Source organism: Zea mays, chromosome 4 (genome assembly GCF_902167145.1).
Source record: "Zea mays cultivar B73 chromosome 4, Zm-B73-REFERENCE-NAM-5.0, whole genome shotgun sequence".
Lineage (NCBI taxonomy): Eukaryota > Viridiplantae > Streptophyta > Magnoliopsida > Poales > Poaceae > Zea > Zea mays.
In genome coordinates this window covers 185,372,431-185,390,517 of record NC_050099.1, presented here as the reverse complement: position 1 = coordinate 185,390,517, position 18,087 = coordinate 185,372,431, and the positions used below count along the sequence as shown (strand labels likewise).

Genomic DNA, 18,087 nt, shown 5'->3' with positions numbered 1-18,087 from the left:
ATCTAAATAACCTGACAGATAGCTTAAGTCAACCTACAATCCAAATGACAGCCTACGAAGTCAACACGCGTGTTCACCCGTGGACTTAGCGCTCAGCACCAGCCCACGTGCATCCGCACACATGGTAAAATGACCTTGGTAGGTGCGCCAAGGAGGTAGTTCGAATGTTCTTGGGAGGAAGATGTATGGTTTGAATTTTTCGAGCATCCGAACATGACGAGATGGTGCAGCACCTTGCAACAAAGCTAGGTACTACTGCAAGCGTCGTCCACGCTGAATGAGCCCACGGGCCCGTAACCGCTAAGCCCACATACGCCTCCACAGTTGGGCCGCGTCATTGCAGCTGCAGGTTTGCACGCCAGTTGCCGATCAGAAGAATCCAGCACGCACGCTAATGGCCAGTCTGCATCTGGAGTTGTGGTCGAGGCAGAATTTTCCAACAGAGCGCAAAGTGAACCCCGTAGGCCCGGCCGCTGTATACATAAGACAATGGTGTAACAAAAAACGCAGATTCTGAGGATATATAGTACAGCCATTTCCGTGATTCCATCCTCCATGTACTGACACCACACGACGTACGAAACTCTGGTCTGATCGCATCACATGTTGTTCGCCGTGATACGCAGCACTCGAGAATCCACTAACGATCCCCTAAGCTTAGCTGCACCACACCGCACCGTAGGCCCAGCATGGTATTGCAAGTAAGATCGACAGCTCGACTACGGACATGATGTGTACAAGACCAAGTAATGGCGTCGCGCCAGCCAGCCACCGGGAGGAGCAGTTCACGTCCGTCCTCCCTCCCGGCGCCGTCGCCCGTCGGGGGGGGGGCTCCGGGCAAAGCGATTTTGCCTCGCCGCGAGATTAATTTACCTTTTGCGCGTGTCGCGCCGCGGCAAGCTTCGTGCCGACGCGTACTAAACAATGCGGAGCAATGAGCATAGCAGCAACGATAAACAAAGGGGTCCGGTGGCTCCGATCCTGCACGACATCCATTCGCTGTGCCGCAACCAGCCAGCCAGACACCAGCTAAAGATCCACTCGTCATCATCATACATACACAACGAGATATAGGGGAAAAAAATACTACTACGTGCTAAAACAAAGCAAGTGAAGTGATATACTCTATCCGTTCTGGATTGCTCGCTGTCACCAGTTGCTTAGAGGACAGGTTGGTAATTAGCGGAAAGGTCGACGGCATGTCCATCCATCCACCATCGGTTGCTGTCACCAGTTGCGTGTCATGGCATTCCTGGACGCATCGTCTGCAGCACCCAAATGGTCTCACAGAGAAGAACAGGCTGCAGCAGCTCCTCGTGCCTCCCAACGGACGGTTGCTGTCACCAGTTGCGCCGCCGCTGTCGTCGAAACCGATCTCCTGCGAATCAGTGAATCAACCGCGTTGCGAGCTGATTTGGATAATTAGGATATTCAGTGAACCAAGCTCTGAAAACCGGATTTCCTGCCCAGAGGAACCCCCCCCCCCCCCCCCCCCCCCCCCGGTCACTGACTCACTGGTTTGCACACCACAGTTGATCAAGAACTCGGGAGAGGGGTCAAGGCCAACATGCCCTAAACTTTGCAGTGCCTTCTAGGCCGGCCAGCACGAGGCTTTGTCAGCCAAAGGCTGTCGCCACGTCGGAAACGTAGTGTGCTGCCCTAACCTGCCTTGTAGGTAACGAAGACCCAAACCTGCTAGTTGGAATTAGTAGCTATCGCAGGTCGCTCTTGATGTAATCTGCTGGACCGTACTAAGGTTTTCTCGACAGAATATATGGGCGGAGAATATTTTTTTCCCACACACAACGGTACGTGTAGTATAAATTGTCGGCTACGCGTGATAGGAAAATGGCAGGTCTCAGTTAATGAATCCATTAGCAAATTGATGGCGACGTTTGTTGGCAGCGGACACGACGTTGACCTTGTCAATGATTAGCCGGCTTTCGAATTTGCAACCCCTCCTCACCCCGTTTCCAGCTAGCTAGCTAGATCGCAGGCGAAAAGTCCGCACCTGAACACACATCGGTGGCAAAGCATGGTAACGCTGGCACGTACGCGGCGCTGGAGTCGGCGATGCGGCGGGGCAAGGAAGCAACTCCCGCGAGTAGTAGCAATTACACTGGCAAACAACTACGCCAGCTAAACGTATTAGCGGCGGCTAGGCTAGTAGGCAGGCTAGGGCGCTAGGCCAGGCCAGCCGCCGACGCCACCAACTCGGCGACGACGACGACGACGGCTCCAGCGTGGTCTACCGATGCGGTGCGCGCGGACGACGTACTCACGTACCACCAGACCACGCCGTCTCCGTTCGTTACGTTTTCGCCCGAGCCGAGAGCGACAGGGAGGACGCCCACCCAAGTGGGGGAAGGTGGCAGCACAACACAGCGCTGATCTCTCGCCCTCATACCAAAAAAAAAAAAACACACAGAGATGGTATGGAGAACAAGGAAGGCTGGCGTTGATTATTATTATAGTCCATTGGCAACGAGACTAGAAAGGGTCATGCAGCAGCTGTCATCCCATTCCCACACCCGGAACCCTCTCTTCCAGCGCAGCGCGCGGCCACGGCCGTCGTCGGCCCCCCATCTCTTTTGCTTGCCTGCCGTCTCCTCCCTCCCTAGTCCCTCCTACCATATCCTGCTCCACCTCTCCCGAGTGGAGTCCTTCCTGACTCCTGAGACCTGAGGTGGAGGAACATGGAAGTGGAGAAGCCGCATACTAGGAAACCCAAGGGGAGGGAGTTGTGAGGTAGAGGGACATGGAAGTGGTGGTGACAAGTATACTAGGAACGCCAAGGGGAGGGAGCTAGGAGGAACCGCAGGAGGTCCGGACTTTCTACGACACAAGCAGACGGCTAGGCCGGAACCGCCAGCAAGGATCCAGGAGTCCGGGTCCGCTTTTCTCGTCCCGCCCGCAAAGATCGATCGGAACAACTAGCCTAGCCCTAGGCCCTAGCCCAGAGCCCTGCCCTGCGCACCAAAGCGGAGGGGAGAGACGGGAGACTAGAGAGAGCAAATACGGTACGGTGCTTGCGTTGCGGCGGATGGCGACCTCGTCGTCGTCCTCTGGCCCCGGCGGGCCGTACCACCACCACCGGTCGCGGTTCGGCGACACGACGCTGACCAAGGTGTTCGTGGGCGGGCTGGCGTGGGAGACGCCGTCCGAGGGGCTGCGCCACCACTTCGAGGCCTACGGCGACATACTCGAGGCCGTCGTCATCACCGATCGCGAGACCGGCCGCTCAAAGGGCTACGGCTTCGTAAGTCGACCCTTGACTTGTAGCCCCTCAGCTCCTCTGGCCTTTGCTCCGGCCGATCGGCCGCGCGCCGCCTTATATATCAGATCGATGCTCAGCAGTAGCAGATATGTGTTGTTGTATGTCTCCGTAGGTGATTTTCCGGGACCCCGGTGCGGCGGCGCTGGCGGTGCAGAACCCGAACCCGGTGATCGCCGGCCGTCGCGCCAACTGCAACATTGCGGCGTTCGGCCCGCCGCGGACCGCGCAGCCGAGAGGTGAGCGACCCGAGGAACCAAACCAAATCAATGCTCCCCCCCCCCCCCCCTGCTGTCTTTTGTTTTTTACTTTCCTTGCCGGCTTGCCCTCGCAAGGCGCGCGCATGTGCATCAGTGCATGGCAGTAATAACCGGGGCATTGATTAGCGCCGGCGGCAGAGAGTACACGCGATTAACCGGATAAGCTTGATTTAGGGCACCGTGTTCTGCTCTGGGGGTACTAGATTATTTGCAGATGGGTGGGGCCCACCCAGGCTGGCCTTGCAGTGGCTGCCCCCCCCCCCCCCCCTCACCCCCACCACCTTGCTAAATTCTAAATCTGGCTGACAGTTTCTTAGTTCCAAACAGAACCTAGCTGGTCTCGTGATAACTTAGTCTAGGCATCTCGGTGAAGTGCTGGTACAACCATCTCTCATATAAAGATGCAGCATGGATCATTCTGGTAGCATTTTGGGCTTTTGGCCGAATGGAGGTGACGGAAGAGTGCGAGTGGCCGGGGTGGGGCTGGCACTATTCTTCCTGTTTTGCTTGATGAGGAAGACGAAGACCAGAGGTTGCATTGACCAGGAGCACGCGCATTGGTGACAACCTGCGTCGTTCCAGCGACAGTGAGGTGTAAAGTTGTTGAGATTATCGCTGGAGAATCGGGAATATATCCAGCCGCCTTTCTTTTCTAGTGAAAACCGTTGCATGGCTTTACAAAATGTTCGGCAGCATATACTATACTACCACCACTACTACTCCTCTTCCTGTAGCCTTTTCAGACTTTGACCCGTTGAGCGTCAACCACGCTGGAGGAATAGATGCTTGATTCTGCGGCATGAAAACCTTTGCGTTGATGCAGCTTTTGCTCTCCCCCCCCCCCCCCCCCCCCCCCCCTACCCGATTCGTTCCAGAGCAGAGTTTCTTATTGCATTCCTTCGTTTCAACATTGTCTCCCAATATATACTGGATCTCCATGCCAGGCTCTTGTTTAAAATTGGATTATTTTCCTCTTTATTTCCCTTTTCATCACGTTGCCTTTTCAAAGAAACCAGCTTAGGGCTAGTTTGGGAACACTAATTTCCCATGGGATTTTTATTTTCCCAAGGAAAAATGAACTAATTTCCCTTGGGAAAATAAAAATCCCATAGGAAATTAGTGTTCCCAAACTAGCCCTTATAGTGGCATTGGTCTTTTTTCTCTCTCTCATTTTTTCCACGGTAGAACAATATGCATGCTATTTTCTGCACAACTGTTCAGTGCACTACACCGCGCACACAATAATGCAACACACCAAATGGAGTAGGTTCAAGCGCTGGCTAGCCAGGACAGCTTTGAATCATCTGGCACTGTGCTAATCTACACAATGCTCACTTAAAGGAACCTCTTTATCTGTTATTCCTAGCAGACCAAATACAGTGCAGGACAGATTGTTTTTCCTTTTTTTTAAGGAATGGAATTTTTTTTTATTAAAACATAGAAAAGATAATGGTTTACTAAGCCATCCTATGCTGAAAGAAAACGAGAGCCCGTCTGGTCAGTCAAAACCACAGCCCAGCGGAGGGCACATGGTGAGACCTCCTTGCACAGGCAGAACAACTGTTCTCGCAAGCAGTGCTCCCCTCTCCGTAATATATGCATGCATGCATACGCCTGCTCTGCTCTGCACTGTTCTGTACTGATCGCGGTGTAGCGTTCGTTCATTTATTTGTTTGGTGCGTGTTGTGTTCAACGTGGGCATTGCCACCCCCGATTTCTCTGCAGGGAGAGGAGGAGGAGGAGGTGCCGTCCGCGAGCCGCACGGGCCGGATCAGCCGCCGCAGGGGTCGCCTTACAGCTACAGGTTGCCGTCGCAGATGACCCCGCCTCAGGCCGCCGCGGTGTTCTACAGTCCCCAGTACGGCGGGTGAGTGCTCCTGTCGCATATACGTTTCAGCCGTTCATCCTCAAAATCTCCGGAGCCAGGCCGTAGAAATACGTACTGCAGATCTCTCTGTACGGCCAAGCCGAGCTGAGATCACGTACGACGATGTGCCGGTGACGAGCATTGCCAGATTGCCTACCAGCCTACCTGGCTACCCGTGTGTTTGTATCGCGTGCCGTAAGCGTACGTACGTGCCTGTATTACAGGCAGCTGTGCGTCGTCATCGTGGGATCCTAGTACACCGCAACTCTGAATTATCAATTGGCAGGGGCGGTACATGTCCACTTCAAGGCTGTGTCATTGTGTTCTCTCTCTCTCTCTCTCTCTCTCTCTCTCTCTCTCTCTCTCTCTCTCTCTCTCTCTCTCGCTTCTTGTTCTGATCCGGAGAGGATAGCCGTAGGTCGCACAACTCCTTGTCGTAGTGGCTGCTTTTGGGTATTTGCATGTCCAGAGAGCTGCAGCCACATGAATCGTCAGAGACTTTGCATGCTGAACGGAACTTAGGCCAGATAGAGTTGCAACAGAACAGAAAAGAAAAAGAAAAGAAAATAAAAGGAAGTTATTGAGCTGCTCTTTTGTGGGAGGAGAACAACAAAAAGACATTCGTCGTTGTTGATGTTCCATTTACCGAGCTTCTTCTGCCTGCAGCGTGCGTTTAACTTTCACCGAACCGAGCGTCATGTTTCTTTCACGGCGCAGCTTTCAGTTATCGTTTCCTTAATTGGACAGGTGGGTTCAGTTGCCAAGAGGCGCATATGGACCCACGTGTCCTCATGCCCCTTCTGCTGGGCGCCCATTAAATTTGGGCCGATGGGAGGGAAACAGCAGCTCAGCATGTGCATTCTACTCTGGTGGTCCCGCTCCCGCTACTGCCACCCTTTGTTTCTCCCTGATTATATTAGGCCCTGTTTGGTTCATTTAGTCACTAGACTAAATTTTAGTGACTAAAGTTTAGTCGCTAAAGTATCCCGTTTGGTTCCAGTGACTAAACTGAACTAAAGATCATTAATTGTTGTGAATAATGTCTATTTTACCCCTATTAATTAATTGATGTTTGCTATAAGAAAAAAAGGAGAGGAAAAATAAGGTAAAAATACTACTTTAGTCTCTTTTAGTCACCCCCTAGGTGACTAAAGAACTAAAGTTTAGTCAACCCACTTTAGTAACCATGTTTACTTATTTAGAGACTAAAAGTGACTAAATTTTAGGGGGTGTTTGGTTGACCCTGCTAAAGTTTAGCCCGGGTCACATCAAGCGTTTGACTTTTAAATAGGAGTATGAAATATAGACCCAACCAACTGGACTAGATTCGTCTCGTCTTTTAATCTTCGACTGACAAATTAGTTTTATAATCCGACTACATTTAATACCCGGAACGGAGGTTCAAACATTCGATATGACAGGGGCTAAATTTTAGTTTGGGGTAACCAAACACCCCCTTAGTCACTAAACTTTAGTCACCCCAAACTAAACGGGGCCTTAGTCTCTTTTTTGCCAAACACTAGGACTAAAATATAAACTAAAATGATTTAGTCTTTAGTACTTCACATAGGTGCTAAAAGAGACTAAAAAACCACATGAGTGTATTCCAAGGGTATTTGAGTCTTTGGACATTGTATTTAATGACTTTAGAATCTATTTAGTCTCTAGAGCCAAATAAGTAGGGACTAAAGTTTAGTCATAGGACTAAAGTTTAGTCCTAAGACTAATTGAAACCAAACATGGCCTAAAGTTTAGTCACTTTTAGTCACTAAATAAGCAAACATGGTGACTAAAGTGGGATGACTAAACTTTAGTTATTTAGTCACTAAAGGGGTGACTAAAAGGGACTAAAGTAGTATTTTACATTATTTGCCTTCTGCACTTTCTTCTTATAGGAAACATCCATTAATTAATAGGGGTAAAACAGTCATTATTCACAGCAATTAATGTTATTTAGTCCGATTTAGTCACTGAAACCAAACAGGGTATTTTAACGACTAAACTTTAGTCACTAAAATTAGACCCTGTTTGGTTCCTTTAGTCACTGGACTAAATTTTAGTAACTAAAGTTTAGTCACTAAAGTAACCCGTTTGGTTTCAGTGACTAAACCGAACTAAAGAGCATTAATTACGGTGAATAATGACTGTTTTACCCCTATTAATTAATGGATGTTTGCTATAAGAAGAAAATGGAGAGGGTAAATAAGGTAAAAATACTACTTTAGTCTCTTTTAGTCACCTCCTTGGTGACTAAAGAACTAAAGTTTAGTCACCCCATTTTAGTCACCATGTTTGCTTCTTTAGTGACTAAAAGTGACTAAACTTTAGTCACTAAACTTTAGGACACGTTTGGTTAGGGGTGACTAAAGTTTAGTGACTAAATTTTAGTCACTTTTAGTCCCTAAAAAAGCAAACATGATGACTAAAATGGGAAGGCCTAAATTTTAGTTCTTTAGTCCCTAAATTACTAAATATAGAAATTAAAACTCTATTTTAGTTTTCCTATTTAACAATTTATGAATTAAAATGGAATAAAGTGGAGGGACTAAAGTTTAGTCCCTATAAACTAAACACCCCCTAAAGTAGTATTTTTACCTTATTTAGCCTCTCAACTTTCTTCTTATAGCAAACATCCATTAATTAATAGGGGTAAAACAGTCATTATTCACAGCAATTAATGCTATTTAGTCCGGTTTAGTCACTGGAACCAAACAGGATACTTTAGCGCCTAAACTTTAGTCACTAAAATTTAGTCTAGTGACTAAAGAAACCAAACAGAGCCTTAGTTACCCCAAACCAAACGGGGCCTTAGTCTAGTGTTTGGTTTGATGTCAAAGTTGGATGAGTCGAGGGCGACACCGTCCCTTCAATTTTATGGGATCACACCGCCCCCAAAAATCACTTCGGGGTTTACCTCGCTCCTGCTTGACTCTCAACCAAACACTGTAGAAAACGTGGCCGCCTCATTCCATCTCTCCTCGTATATTCAACCAAACGCACCCTAAAGGAACCAAACAGGGTCTTATTTTAGCTCGACATATAATAGTGCCTGAGACAATCTGTAGGCTTTACAAGCAATGATAGCTGGTAGATATGTCCCTGGGAGTGAAAGACGATGTGCCTCAGGTTCAGTGCAATAACTATCATTCTTTTATAAGGCACTGAAGATGTTCTGCAATCTTTTGCAGGTACTGGTACCCACCTGATTATTCATACCAACAGGCAAGCAATTCAGTCTCCATTTGATCTCTCGTGCCATTCAATGTCATTTCTGTTGTTTTTACAGTAACTGGCAGTACTGTATGAATTATTTGGCTAAATCACACTGTTTGCTTGCGATGATCTGAAGCTCTGAATTCAGTATTGAAACGAAACTTCTCATCTTTGAATACAAAGTATTTTTGACTAATAAAACCTGGCGATGTCTGCATGGCAGGGCCTTTTGTTTATTGGCCATCATGCGTTTTGTACCAGAACGAGACACCAGAACAAACTAGCAATCTAACCGAAACCATGAAACCTGAAAATTGATGAGCAGCCATTGTACAATTCTCAGGTGCTACAACATTACTACCCTCAGATGTATGGTCCAGCCTCTCATTCAGTACCACCCTACCAATACATGGGGTATATGCCTAGTGGCCCAAGTCCAAGTGCTGGATTCTCACCGATGCAGCAACCCATGCGACCAGCGTTCTTTCAGCAGCCAACGGCACAGATGGATGGTTCTTTCCCACCAGGGCATTCGCTTCCGCCTAATTTCAGACTCCAGCTGCCCTCTCATGCAGTCTCAAAGGAATCTGACGATGCATCTGGTACGCTACTGTAATCCTTTCGGTTAACGTGGTGTTTGTTGCTGAAACCTGCAAAACAAACACATTTTGGTTCAATAGTTTTAATGTTGCAAGATACCTGTTACTATAAAATCTTTGTATCGTAAAACTGTCATTTCTGGGTGTATCTAACATAAGTTAACTACAGAAAAGTACTGTAAACAATCACTTTGTTTTCAATAAACTGATATCTTACCGCTGGCATGTCTTAGCAGGCTATCAGTCAGAAAAGTACTGTAAACAATCACTTTGTTTTCAATAAACTGATATCTTACCGCTGGCATATCTTAGCAGGCTATCAGTCAGCTCAGCCAACTTCAACTCCAGATACAATCGCAAACAACCAGGAAGATTCGAGGCCTGTAGTGTCAGATTCAGATACAAACACACCAAATTGACTTTCTAAAAATCCTGGCAACACGATCTGATGTCAATCTGATGCAGACTATTGGTGGTCTGTAACAGAGTCCTCATGATACTCTCACATCTTGACTGAAAAAGTTTCCCAAATATTTGTTCTTTCATTATTTCTAATTCCTTTTCTAATTCTTGCACTGCATTTCTTCACCGAATCCATTGTATCGCTGACTGAACTTCAAGTTCAAACTTCAGTAATTCGCTAGCATAAGTTCCGGTGGCATGTTAGTGTTCAAAGTACTACCGTGCTGTTAGTTCGTGTCTCAAATATGCAGTACAGTTTTTCATTGAGGAGCCACCCAGTTTTATTGCAGCAAGAACATTTTTTCTCTTCGATGTAGAGACGGCACCAATTTCAACTGCTGTTCTATTGCTCACAGAATCATAAAATGGTTCGCAGTTCGCTCTGTAGCATGGCAGGTGAAGCCACAGCTGACAGGCCTACCTGAAAATACTGACAGCAAGCTTGCATCTTCACTCTGAATTCTGAAATTGTCATGTTCATGCGACACCATATTTTCTACTGTGAAGCTGACCGTCATGAAAGAAACAAATTCAGTATTTATACTTATATATTACAAATTTGCTGGTAACATTATACTTCGGTTTTCATATGCACGTACTGTTCATATTATTAGCCTGCAGCTGTAGGAACGTTTCCTTCAAGCAGGAACTCGACCAAACGATCAATGCTGACGCTCGAGGTCCCGCCGCTTTCTGTTGCTGCCACGGCCTTCTCCTTCCACACTGTTGCCTTCGCCTTCATGTCTTTGCCTTTCTCGCCGTCCATGGCTTCTTCTATGAGCCGTGCCACCTCGTCCCTCGTGACATTGTTGTCGATCTCCAGTCCAATGCCCCAGTTCGCGCAGGCATATCGGCAGTTGGTCGTCTGCTCTGCGAAGAACGGCCAGCAGATCATCGGCACGCCGGCGCGTATGCTCTCCAGCGTAGAGTTCCACCCAGAGTGCGTCAGGAACAGCCCGGTGGACGGATGCGACAGGACCTGTTCCTGCGGGCACCAGCTGAGGAAGAGCCCTCTCTCTCTCGTCTCCGCGTAGAACTCCTCCGGCAGCATAGCCTTCTCGCCCGTGACGAGGTCCGGCCTGATGACCCACAGGAACGGCCTGCCGCAGTTCGCCAGCCCCCACGCGAACTCGGCGAGCTGAGCCGGCGTCATGACCGTGATGCTGCCGAAGTTGACGTACACGACCGAGCCGGGCCCCTGGGCATCCAGCCACCCGAGGCAGCTCGGGTCCTCCTTCCAGAGGTTCCCGCAGATCGCGGACGCGTCGGGACGGACCATGTCTCTGGCGAACGTGAGAAGCGGGCCGATGGTGTAGACGCGAGGGAAGACGCCGCGCAGCGCGCCCACGACGTCCTGCTCCAGCGCGTCGAACGTGTTGACGATGATCCCCTGCGCGCGGCGCGCGTTCTGGGCCTCCCCGCTGTCGAAGTGGACCATGAACTCGTCCGGGTCCGTCGTGCGGATGAAGCTGGGCATGTCTCGCAGACGGATGCCCCGCATCCCGGGCACCCAGTCGAGCACCGTGTCCAGGTACCCGTTGGTCAGGTAGCTCTCATCTGCAGCATGCGCAAGCGCAACGCAAACAGTACGTGTACATGTGAGCAACGCTGTTGCATAGAGCAACGAGTGGGCGCTTGATCGTCGACAGCTATAGCTATAAATGCTGCGGGTTGGCCGTACCGTACCTTTCAGTGGCACGTAGCCTCTGTCCATGAGCTCCTTGAAGTGGAGGTACCCCATGAAGCCACACGCGCTCATGGTGCAGAACACGACTGCCAGGATGCCCATCTCGCTGGCCACCCTCTGCGCGAAGCTCATGAAGTTGTCCAGTACGACGCAGGTGACAGGAGGACGGCCCGGCATGCCGTTGAGCCTCGCCAGGAGGTCACGGAACGGCGCGGCGCCGCTCCGGGAGAGCGACTCGCAGAGCGCGGGGATGTCCTGCGTGACGTCGTCGTCGCTGCCGGACGGAGGCAGGCCGTCGGGGATGGTCTCGAACCGGAAGTCGTCGAGGCCCGCCAGCGAGTCCGCGCCGCGGGACCGGAGCAGGCGGCGGTGGTTGTACTCGGAGTTGACGTAGGTGACGAAGAAGCCCCTCGAGTGCAGCACCTTGGCCAGCTGCAGCAGCGGCGTGACGTGGCCCTGCGCCGGGTACGGGATGAGCACCGCGTGGGGGCGCGCGTTCGAGCCCATCATCGAGGTTTTCCCTTGCATGTTGGATGACGCCGCAGATGATGGGCGTTCTGGGAGGGATATTTAACCGTCGGAGAGATGTGGCGATGGTCACCATGAATCTGTTACGGCATGTCGGTATAGTAGTAGGGCATATATGGCGAGAAGGACGGACATCACGAGCGAAGCAGACAGAAACTGAGAAAAGCCAAGGCGCTTGCGATCAAGGAGAGACGACGCAATCGATACGGCTCTTTGGATCATTGCTCATCACCACCTCATGTTTTTTTTTTGTTTTTTGTTTGGAAAGCTCGTTACACTTCTGCTCCAACACATCACGTAACAAGGCTATCTGATTTCAGATAGTGCCGGACAGAGATGAACATGCGCATGGTTGCCGTCGCGCCGAGACGTGGCTCGGAGAGCCGCGACAGAGCAGACGCTGACGCTTACAGCGATGGCTGGGTTTTATTGTCCCTGCGCTGGGCATTGATTGGAGCAGACACGGTCCACGGCAGTCGGCGGCATTGCGCCGGCGTCGACCAGCGCGAGTCCTGGCGCGGCCAACATCCATGGAGTCTTCATCAGTAAGCTAGGGTGTGGCCGTGTGGGAGAGTAGAAACTTGCCATTGGTGCATCGTCCACAATAGGTCAGCAGCTAGGGAACGCCAATGGCTTGCGACATTATTAAGGGAATTATTAAGGGGGTGTTTGGTTTGTAGGGACTAATGTTTAGGCCCTGTTTGGTTTCTTTAGTCACTCGACTAAATTTTAGTGACTAAAGTTTAGTTGCTAAAGTATCCTGTTTGATTCCAGTGACTAAACCGAACTAAAGAGCATTAATTGCTGTGAATAATGACTGTTTTACCCCTATTAATTAATAGATGTTTACTATAAGAAGAAAATTGAGAGGGCAAATAAGGTAAAAATACTACTTTAGTCCCTTTTAGTCACCCCTTGGTGACTAAAGAACTAAAGTTTAGTCATCCCATTTTAGTCACCATGTTTGCTTCTTTAGGGACTAAAAGTGACTAAAATTTAGTCACTAAACTTTAGTTACCCCTAACCAAACGGGGCCTTAGTCCCATTATTGTATTCCACTTTAGACTATAAATTGCCAAATTTAGAAACTAGAATAGAATTTTAGTTTCTATATTTAGCAATTTTGCAACTAAATGGAATAAAATGTAGGGACTAAAAATTAGTCCCTAGAAACCAAACACCCCCTAATTTAGAGGGACAAATGAACTATGCTACCCACAAACACACCACCAGATTTTTTTGGTGACGCTGACCATCGATCCCCACTTGCATTATACTTCTGTGTTAGTTTATGAGTGAGCGAGATGCGGAAGAGGTTGTAACAACTGATAATTATTATTTTGGCAGGCAGTGATGGATGTAGCAATTTCTCTAAATTAACTTTCTAAATTTAGCAATTTCTCATCTAACCCTATTTTCTCTCTACATTTGGCAACCATTTAGCAACTCCTAAACAAAAATGTTGACTGTATCATATAGGTAATGAAAGTGATTGTTGACATTTGTGACCTATCTTATTTATGTGCATAGATACAAAACAAAACTACAACCTATATTTAGAGAACTATTGGAGAACTCACATTTTTTACTCCAAAAGTTATTTAACAACTTTTTAAATCTGTAATTTAGGGAGCTAAAATTTACATAACCATTGAGGAAGATGAGCATTATTACTGAACTAGAGACACAAATTTCTGTATTAATTGTCTGTGTATACCATTTCCCCATTGTATGGCTATATGAATAATTATAAATTGTTGTTATGCTAATACATGTTAAATTTTGTTGGGTTTATAGTTTTATCTAACAGGTTTTTATTCTTGGATCTGAAAAATATAGATTATATCTGAAAATTAGACCAAACTAAGTTATAATTTAAACATAAAATATATGTAACGTGAAAGTAGCCTTAAATTTTGTACACCTTAGTTTTAGCAACTCCCATATTTAACATAGCTGGGTAGAGAATGATATCGGTTTTTTTCATTCGGAAAAAATAACACCCACTCAATTCCAAAAGAAAATTTTATTAGACTTTAAAAACCGGCACGAAGATTTTGAAGTAAACTCAGCAAGGGAGATCACTCCCTGCGAGCAGGAAATCGACCAGTCGATCCAAGTTTTTCCTGGAGGATCCACCATCCTCCACCGCTTGTCGAGCTTTCTCCTTCCACACTACCGACTTCACTCTCATCGCCTTTCCCCTCTCTCCGTCGATTGCCGCGCGCACGAGCCGCGCCACCTCCTCCCTCCTCACATCATTGTCGATCTCCATCCCGATCCCCCATTTGTCGCACACGTACCGGCAGTTCGTCGGTTGCTCAGCGAAGAAGGGCCAGCAGAGCATCGGCACGCCGGCGCATACGCTCTCCAGCGTGGAGTTCCACCCGCAGTGCGTCAGAAAGAGGCCGACGGACGGGTGCGAGAGCACCAGCTCTTGCGGGCACCAGCTCGCCAGGATTCCCCTTCCTTTGGTGTCCGTGACGAACCCCTCCGGGAGCATGGCGGTCTCGCCGGACACGAGGTCCGGCCTGATGACCCACAGGAACGGCCGGCCGCAGCCCGCCAGGCCCCAGGCGAACTCGGCGAGCTGCGCGGCGGTCATCACCGTGATGCTGCCGAAGTTGACGTACACCACCGAGCCCGGCCGCTGCGTGTCCAACCACCGGAGGTAGCTCGTGTCCTCCTTCCAGAGGTTTCCGCCGATCGCGTCCAGCTCGCCTCCTGCCGCGGCGTTCGCGAACGCTGCGAGTGGGCCGACAGTGTACACGCGCGGGAACTCGCGGCGCAACGCGTCCACCACGTCCTGCTCCAGCGCGTCGTACGTGTTGAGGATGACCCCGCGGGCCCTGCGCGCGTTCTGCGCCTCGCCGCCGTCGAAGTTGAGCATCACGTCGTCTCGGTCTGTCGTCCTGATGAAGCTGGGGATGTCCTTCAGACGGATGTCCGGCATGCCGGGGATCCAGTCGATTGCCGTGTCCAGATACCCGTTCGTCAGGTCACTTTCGTCTAACACAGAGTGCACAACAAGAACAAGATGTCACATTTCAGTTCTCGGAGTGCGGCTAGTTGATTTCGGCAAATTATCATTGGTTTCAAATCAGATCCAGCAGGACTGATACCAAAACTTGTAGGAGTACCTTTCAGTGGCACGTAGCCTCGTCTGATGAGCTCGGCGAAGTGGAGGTAGCCCATGAAGCCGCACGCACTGGTGGTCCAGAAAACCAAGGCCAGGATTCCCATCTCCTCGGCGACCCTTTGCGCGAAGCTCATCACGCCGTCAGCTATGACGCAGCTCACCGGCGGGCTGCCCGGCATGGCGTTCAGCCTCGCCAGCAGGTCCCTGAACGGCGCGGCGCTGTGCGCGGTGGTGGACAGGCAGAGCGCGGCGATGTCCTGCGTGACGTCATCGTTGTCGGACTGCGGCAGGCCGTCGGGGACGGCCTCGAAGTGGAAGCCGTCGGTGCCGGCGAGGGAGTCCTGGCCGCGGGACCGGAGCAGGCGCCGGTGGTTGTACTCGGAGTTGACGTAGGTGACGCGGAACCCCCTAGCGTGCAACGCCTTGGCGAGGTGCAGCATCGGCGTGACGTGGCCCTGCGCCGGCTGCGGGATGAGCACGGCGTGCGGCCGCCGCTGCGCCTTTCCGGAGCTCATCGCTGCTGCGCCTGGAGGTGGCGAAGGCTGGATCGAGTGCTCGCAATCGCAGGTGATCCGGACTTGATGTTCTTGTTCCTGGACAGCAGGACTGCACGAGGTAGGTGTGCGTGACTGAGCCACTGAGAGCTCCGAAAGCGGCCGTGGACCGTGGTTGAGCAGGTTAGCCGTGAGGGCTAGTTTGGGTACTCTAGTAATGAAGTGGTTTGGAGGGATTGGAAAGTGTATAAATCCCTAATAGATCAAAAACTCCCATAATACATCTCAATCCACTCCAATCTCTTTCAATACTAGATTACCCAAACTAGACCTGACAGGGATGGCTGGACAACAACAGGCTGCTTTTCGTGGAGGTGGAGGCGTGGAGCTCGATGGGGTCGGCCGGCCGGCATTTTGGAATGAGACTCGGAGTAAAATAAAGGAGAAGTGGAGAAGTGATAAGACATGTCTGATGTATGCATGGTGTCCCTAGCAAATAGCGACCATCATTAGCAGGAAAAACTGACTAAGAATTAGCAAAAACAAATCAAAGAAGCTGCAGACTAATACTGAACAAAGTAGTAAACATTAGCATATTTTAGTAAGCAAGACTACTAGTAAGTACTAGGTACGATAAAATCCAAATAGGGATTAGTAGTTTTTTTTAAAAAAAAATAGTAGATCCGAGTGAATAGCAACATTATTACAGGCATGTTTGGTTGACATATATCTTTTCAAAGACTGCTGTAACTTGTGAGTCGCGTAGAAAAACTGATATAATAAGATGTGAGGAAGGTAAACATTGTTTGGTTGATAATTGTGGCTTTTAAAAATAGGTTTTTTAAATTGGTGCTCTTAGTTTTGGTGGTGTGCTCACCTATACTCTTAGTCGTGTTTTTGGTCAGCTGTGTTTTTCTGTTTTATAGCACTGGACTTTAAAAATCTGCTCTCAATTTATCTCATTTACATGCAGACCTGCACATCATCCATTTAATTTCCTTCCTTTCTTACCTACAGATTCCGCTTATCAGACTGACACCTTGGATCGTTTTCTACTAAGTCACGCTGAGAGCCTGAGACAGAGGCCTCGCCGTCGCCGGCCGCCGGGGCAAGGGCAGAGGAAAAAACGGTTCATCTGAATGCGGCCCATCCTTAGTTTTGGAGCAACGTCGGCTTATTTTAAGCTCACAAATTATTCAAGCCCAAACAGTTGGCACTGACGGCCTCGTTCGTTTCCATTTTGGCGCGGTCCAATCTTCTTGACAGCGGAATGATTGAACTTTTTGTAAGGACCACTATTGACCTGCCTCGAAGACAATATCGAATAGTGTACTCATATAGGCTTGCAACATGGTTGGAGTGATTCATAGGGCACCCGATCTCTAACCATCATCGACAACGACTAAAATCAATGGTTAGCTATAGACAGGGGCGAAACCAACTTAAAAAGTACACTGGTGCATACTCTATCAACATAAAGAAAAACATACAATTTAAAGAGAAACACATACCATATTTAAGACAAATATTAGCAAAATTTCATTTTACCCTAGTGACTGCGCACCAGGGAACTGCAAGGTGTCTTTTGCCCCTGGCTACAGACCAAACATGTCATATGGGTGCAAAAGACATGTCTGATGAGTGTACACAAATTTCATGTCACTTTCAAAGGCTAATTTTGAACTTGGTGGCTATATATACCACTCTAATCAGCCATTTGAGGTGTGTGGAAATTAAGGAACATATCTAGTAAGTCGAGACTCATTCATATTACTTCTAGATACTCAAGTGCTCAAAAAATCATTCCTTGGTTAGCAAGATGTTTTGCAAAGTTCTTAGATTAGTCAGACTATTGTTGTAGTGCTTGCTCTAGGTTTAGGACTAGCATTTAGTAAGGTTTTCATGCCTCAAATCGCTTAGTTCTTACACACACCATTCAAATTGTACTCTCAGGGACTTGTATAATTGTATTCATGCGAGATCATACCAACTACTTTCATGGTGTGGTTGTCATCATGTATTAAGTAGGAACATGGTCGTGGCATTTCGACTAAAAACTTGTTAGTGAAGGCAGTAGAGAGCAACTCAGGAGAGGAAACTTGATACCCACTTGCTTGTGAGAAAGGCCTAGGGCTATCCATTAATTTATCTGATTGGAAGTTTGGCCCTCAATAAAAATAGCAAAATCATCGATATGAGTTTTGTATCTCTATTGTTTTTTACCTTTTTGCATTTGCATTGTGTATCTTGGTTGTGTGCTTTACTTCCCTAACTTAAGTGATATGTGCCAGCGTTCGAGGAAGGTCATACCACCGACTGCCACCAAGACACATTCAAGATCTCGGTACAGGAAGCTACTATGGAGCCCACCATACTAAGACCACCGCAGACACCGCTCATATAGTCCCGTGCCCTAGGGACCTCCTTTGACTCTAACTAGGGGAGGGGCTTAACACCAAATAACTTAATATTAGAGCACCCAATGAAATGACTACACAAAGTCCTATGAAAACCTCTAGGAGACCTAGAGCCTGATGGGCCCCAAAGCACTCTAAGACATAGAG

The 18,087-nt window shown here is 48.7% G+C and overlaps 3 protein-coding genes across 5 annotated transcripts; 1 reads left to right on the top strand and 2 right to left on the bottom strand.

Moving 5' to 3' along the window:
- Window positions 1-2,068: 2,068 nt before the first annotated feature.
- Window positions 2,069-9,890, top strand: LOC100381763 (uncharacterized). Of its 2 annotated transcripts, none has more exons than XM_008679290.4 (6): window positions 2,069-3,259; window positions 3,390-3,513; window positions 5,260-5,401; window positions 8,590-8,623; window positions 8,958-9,216; window positions 9,526-9,874. In XM_008679290.4, the coding sequence occupies exons 1-6, from the start codon at window positions 3,044-3,046 to the stop codon at window positions 9,630-9,632; spliced, it is 882 nt and encodes a 293-aa protein (XP_008677512.1). In that variant the 5' UTR covers window positions 2,069-3,043; the 3' UTR covers window positions 9,633-9,874. The 2 variants fall into 2 exon arrangements, with proteins under 2 accessions (XP_008677512.1, NP_001168036.1); NM_001174565.1 differs by having other exon boundaries at window positions 2,641-3,259; window positions 9,529-9,890.
- Window positions 8,904-12,222, bottom strand: LOC103654243 (7-deoxyloganetin glucosyltransferase). 2 transcript variants are annotated; one of them, XM_008681073.4, is made up of 4 exons: window positions 11,362-12,222; window positions 10,275-11,232; window positions 9,510-10,182; window positions 8,904-9,264 (listed from the first exon to the last, which is right to left on the bottom strand). In XM_008681073.4, exons 1-2 carry the CDS (start codon window positions 11,888-11,890, stop codon window positions 10,286-10,288), a joined length of 1,476 nt encoding a protein of 491 aa, XP_008679295.1. In that variant the 5' UTR covers window positions 11,891-12,222; the 3' UTR covers window positions 8,904-9,264; window positions 9,510-10,182; window positions 10,275-10,285. The 2 variants fall into 2 exon arrangements, with proteins under 2 accessions (XP_008679295.1, XP_035823354.1); XM_035967461.1 differs by having other exon boundaries at window positions 9,510-11,232; window positions 11,362-12,219.
- Window positions 12,223-13,851: 1,629 nt separating this feature from the next.
- On the bottom strand, window positions 13,852-15,716 carry LOC103654242 (7-deoxyloganetin glucosyltransferase). The gene is made up of 2 exons (XM_008681071.4): window positions 15,031-15,716; window positions 13,852-14,899 (listed from the first exon to the last, which is right to left on the bottom strand). The coding sequence occupies exons 1-2, from the start codon at window positions 15,542-15,544 to the stop codon at window positions 13,959-13,961; spliced, it is 1,455 nt and encodes a 484-aa protein (XP_008679293.1). The 5' UTR covers window positions 15,545-15,716; the 3' UTR covers window positions 13,852-13,958.
- Between the last annotated feature and the right edge of the window lie 2,371 nt (window positions 15,717-18,087).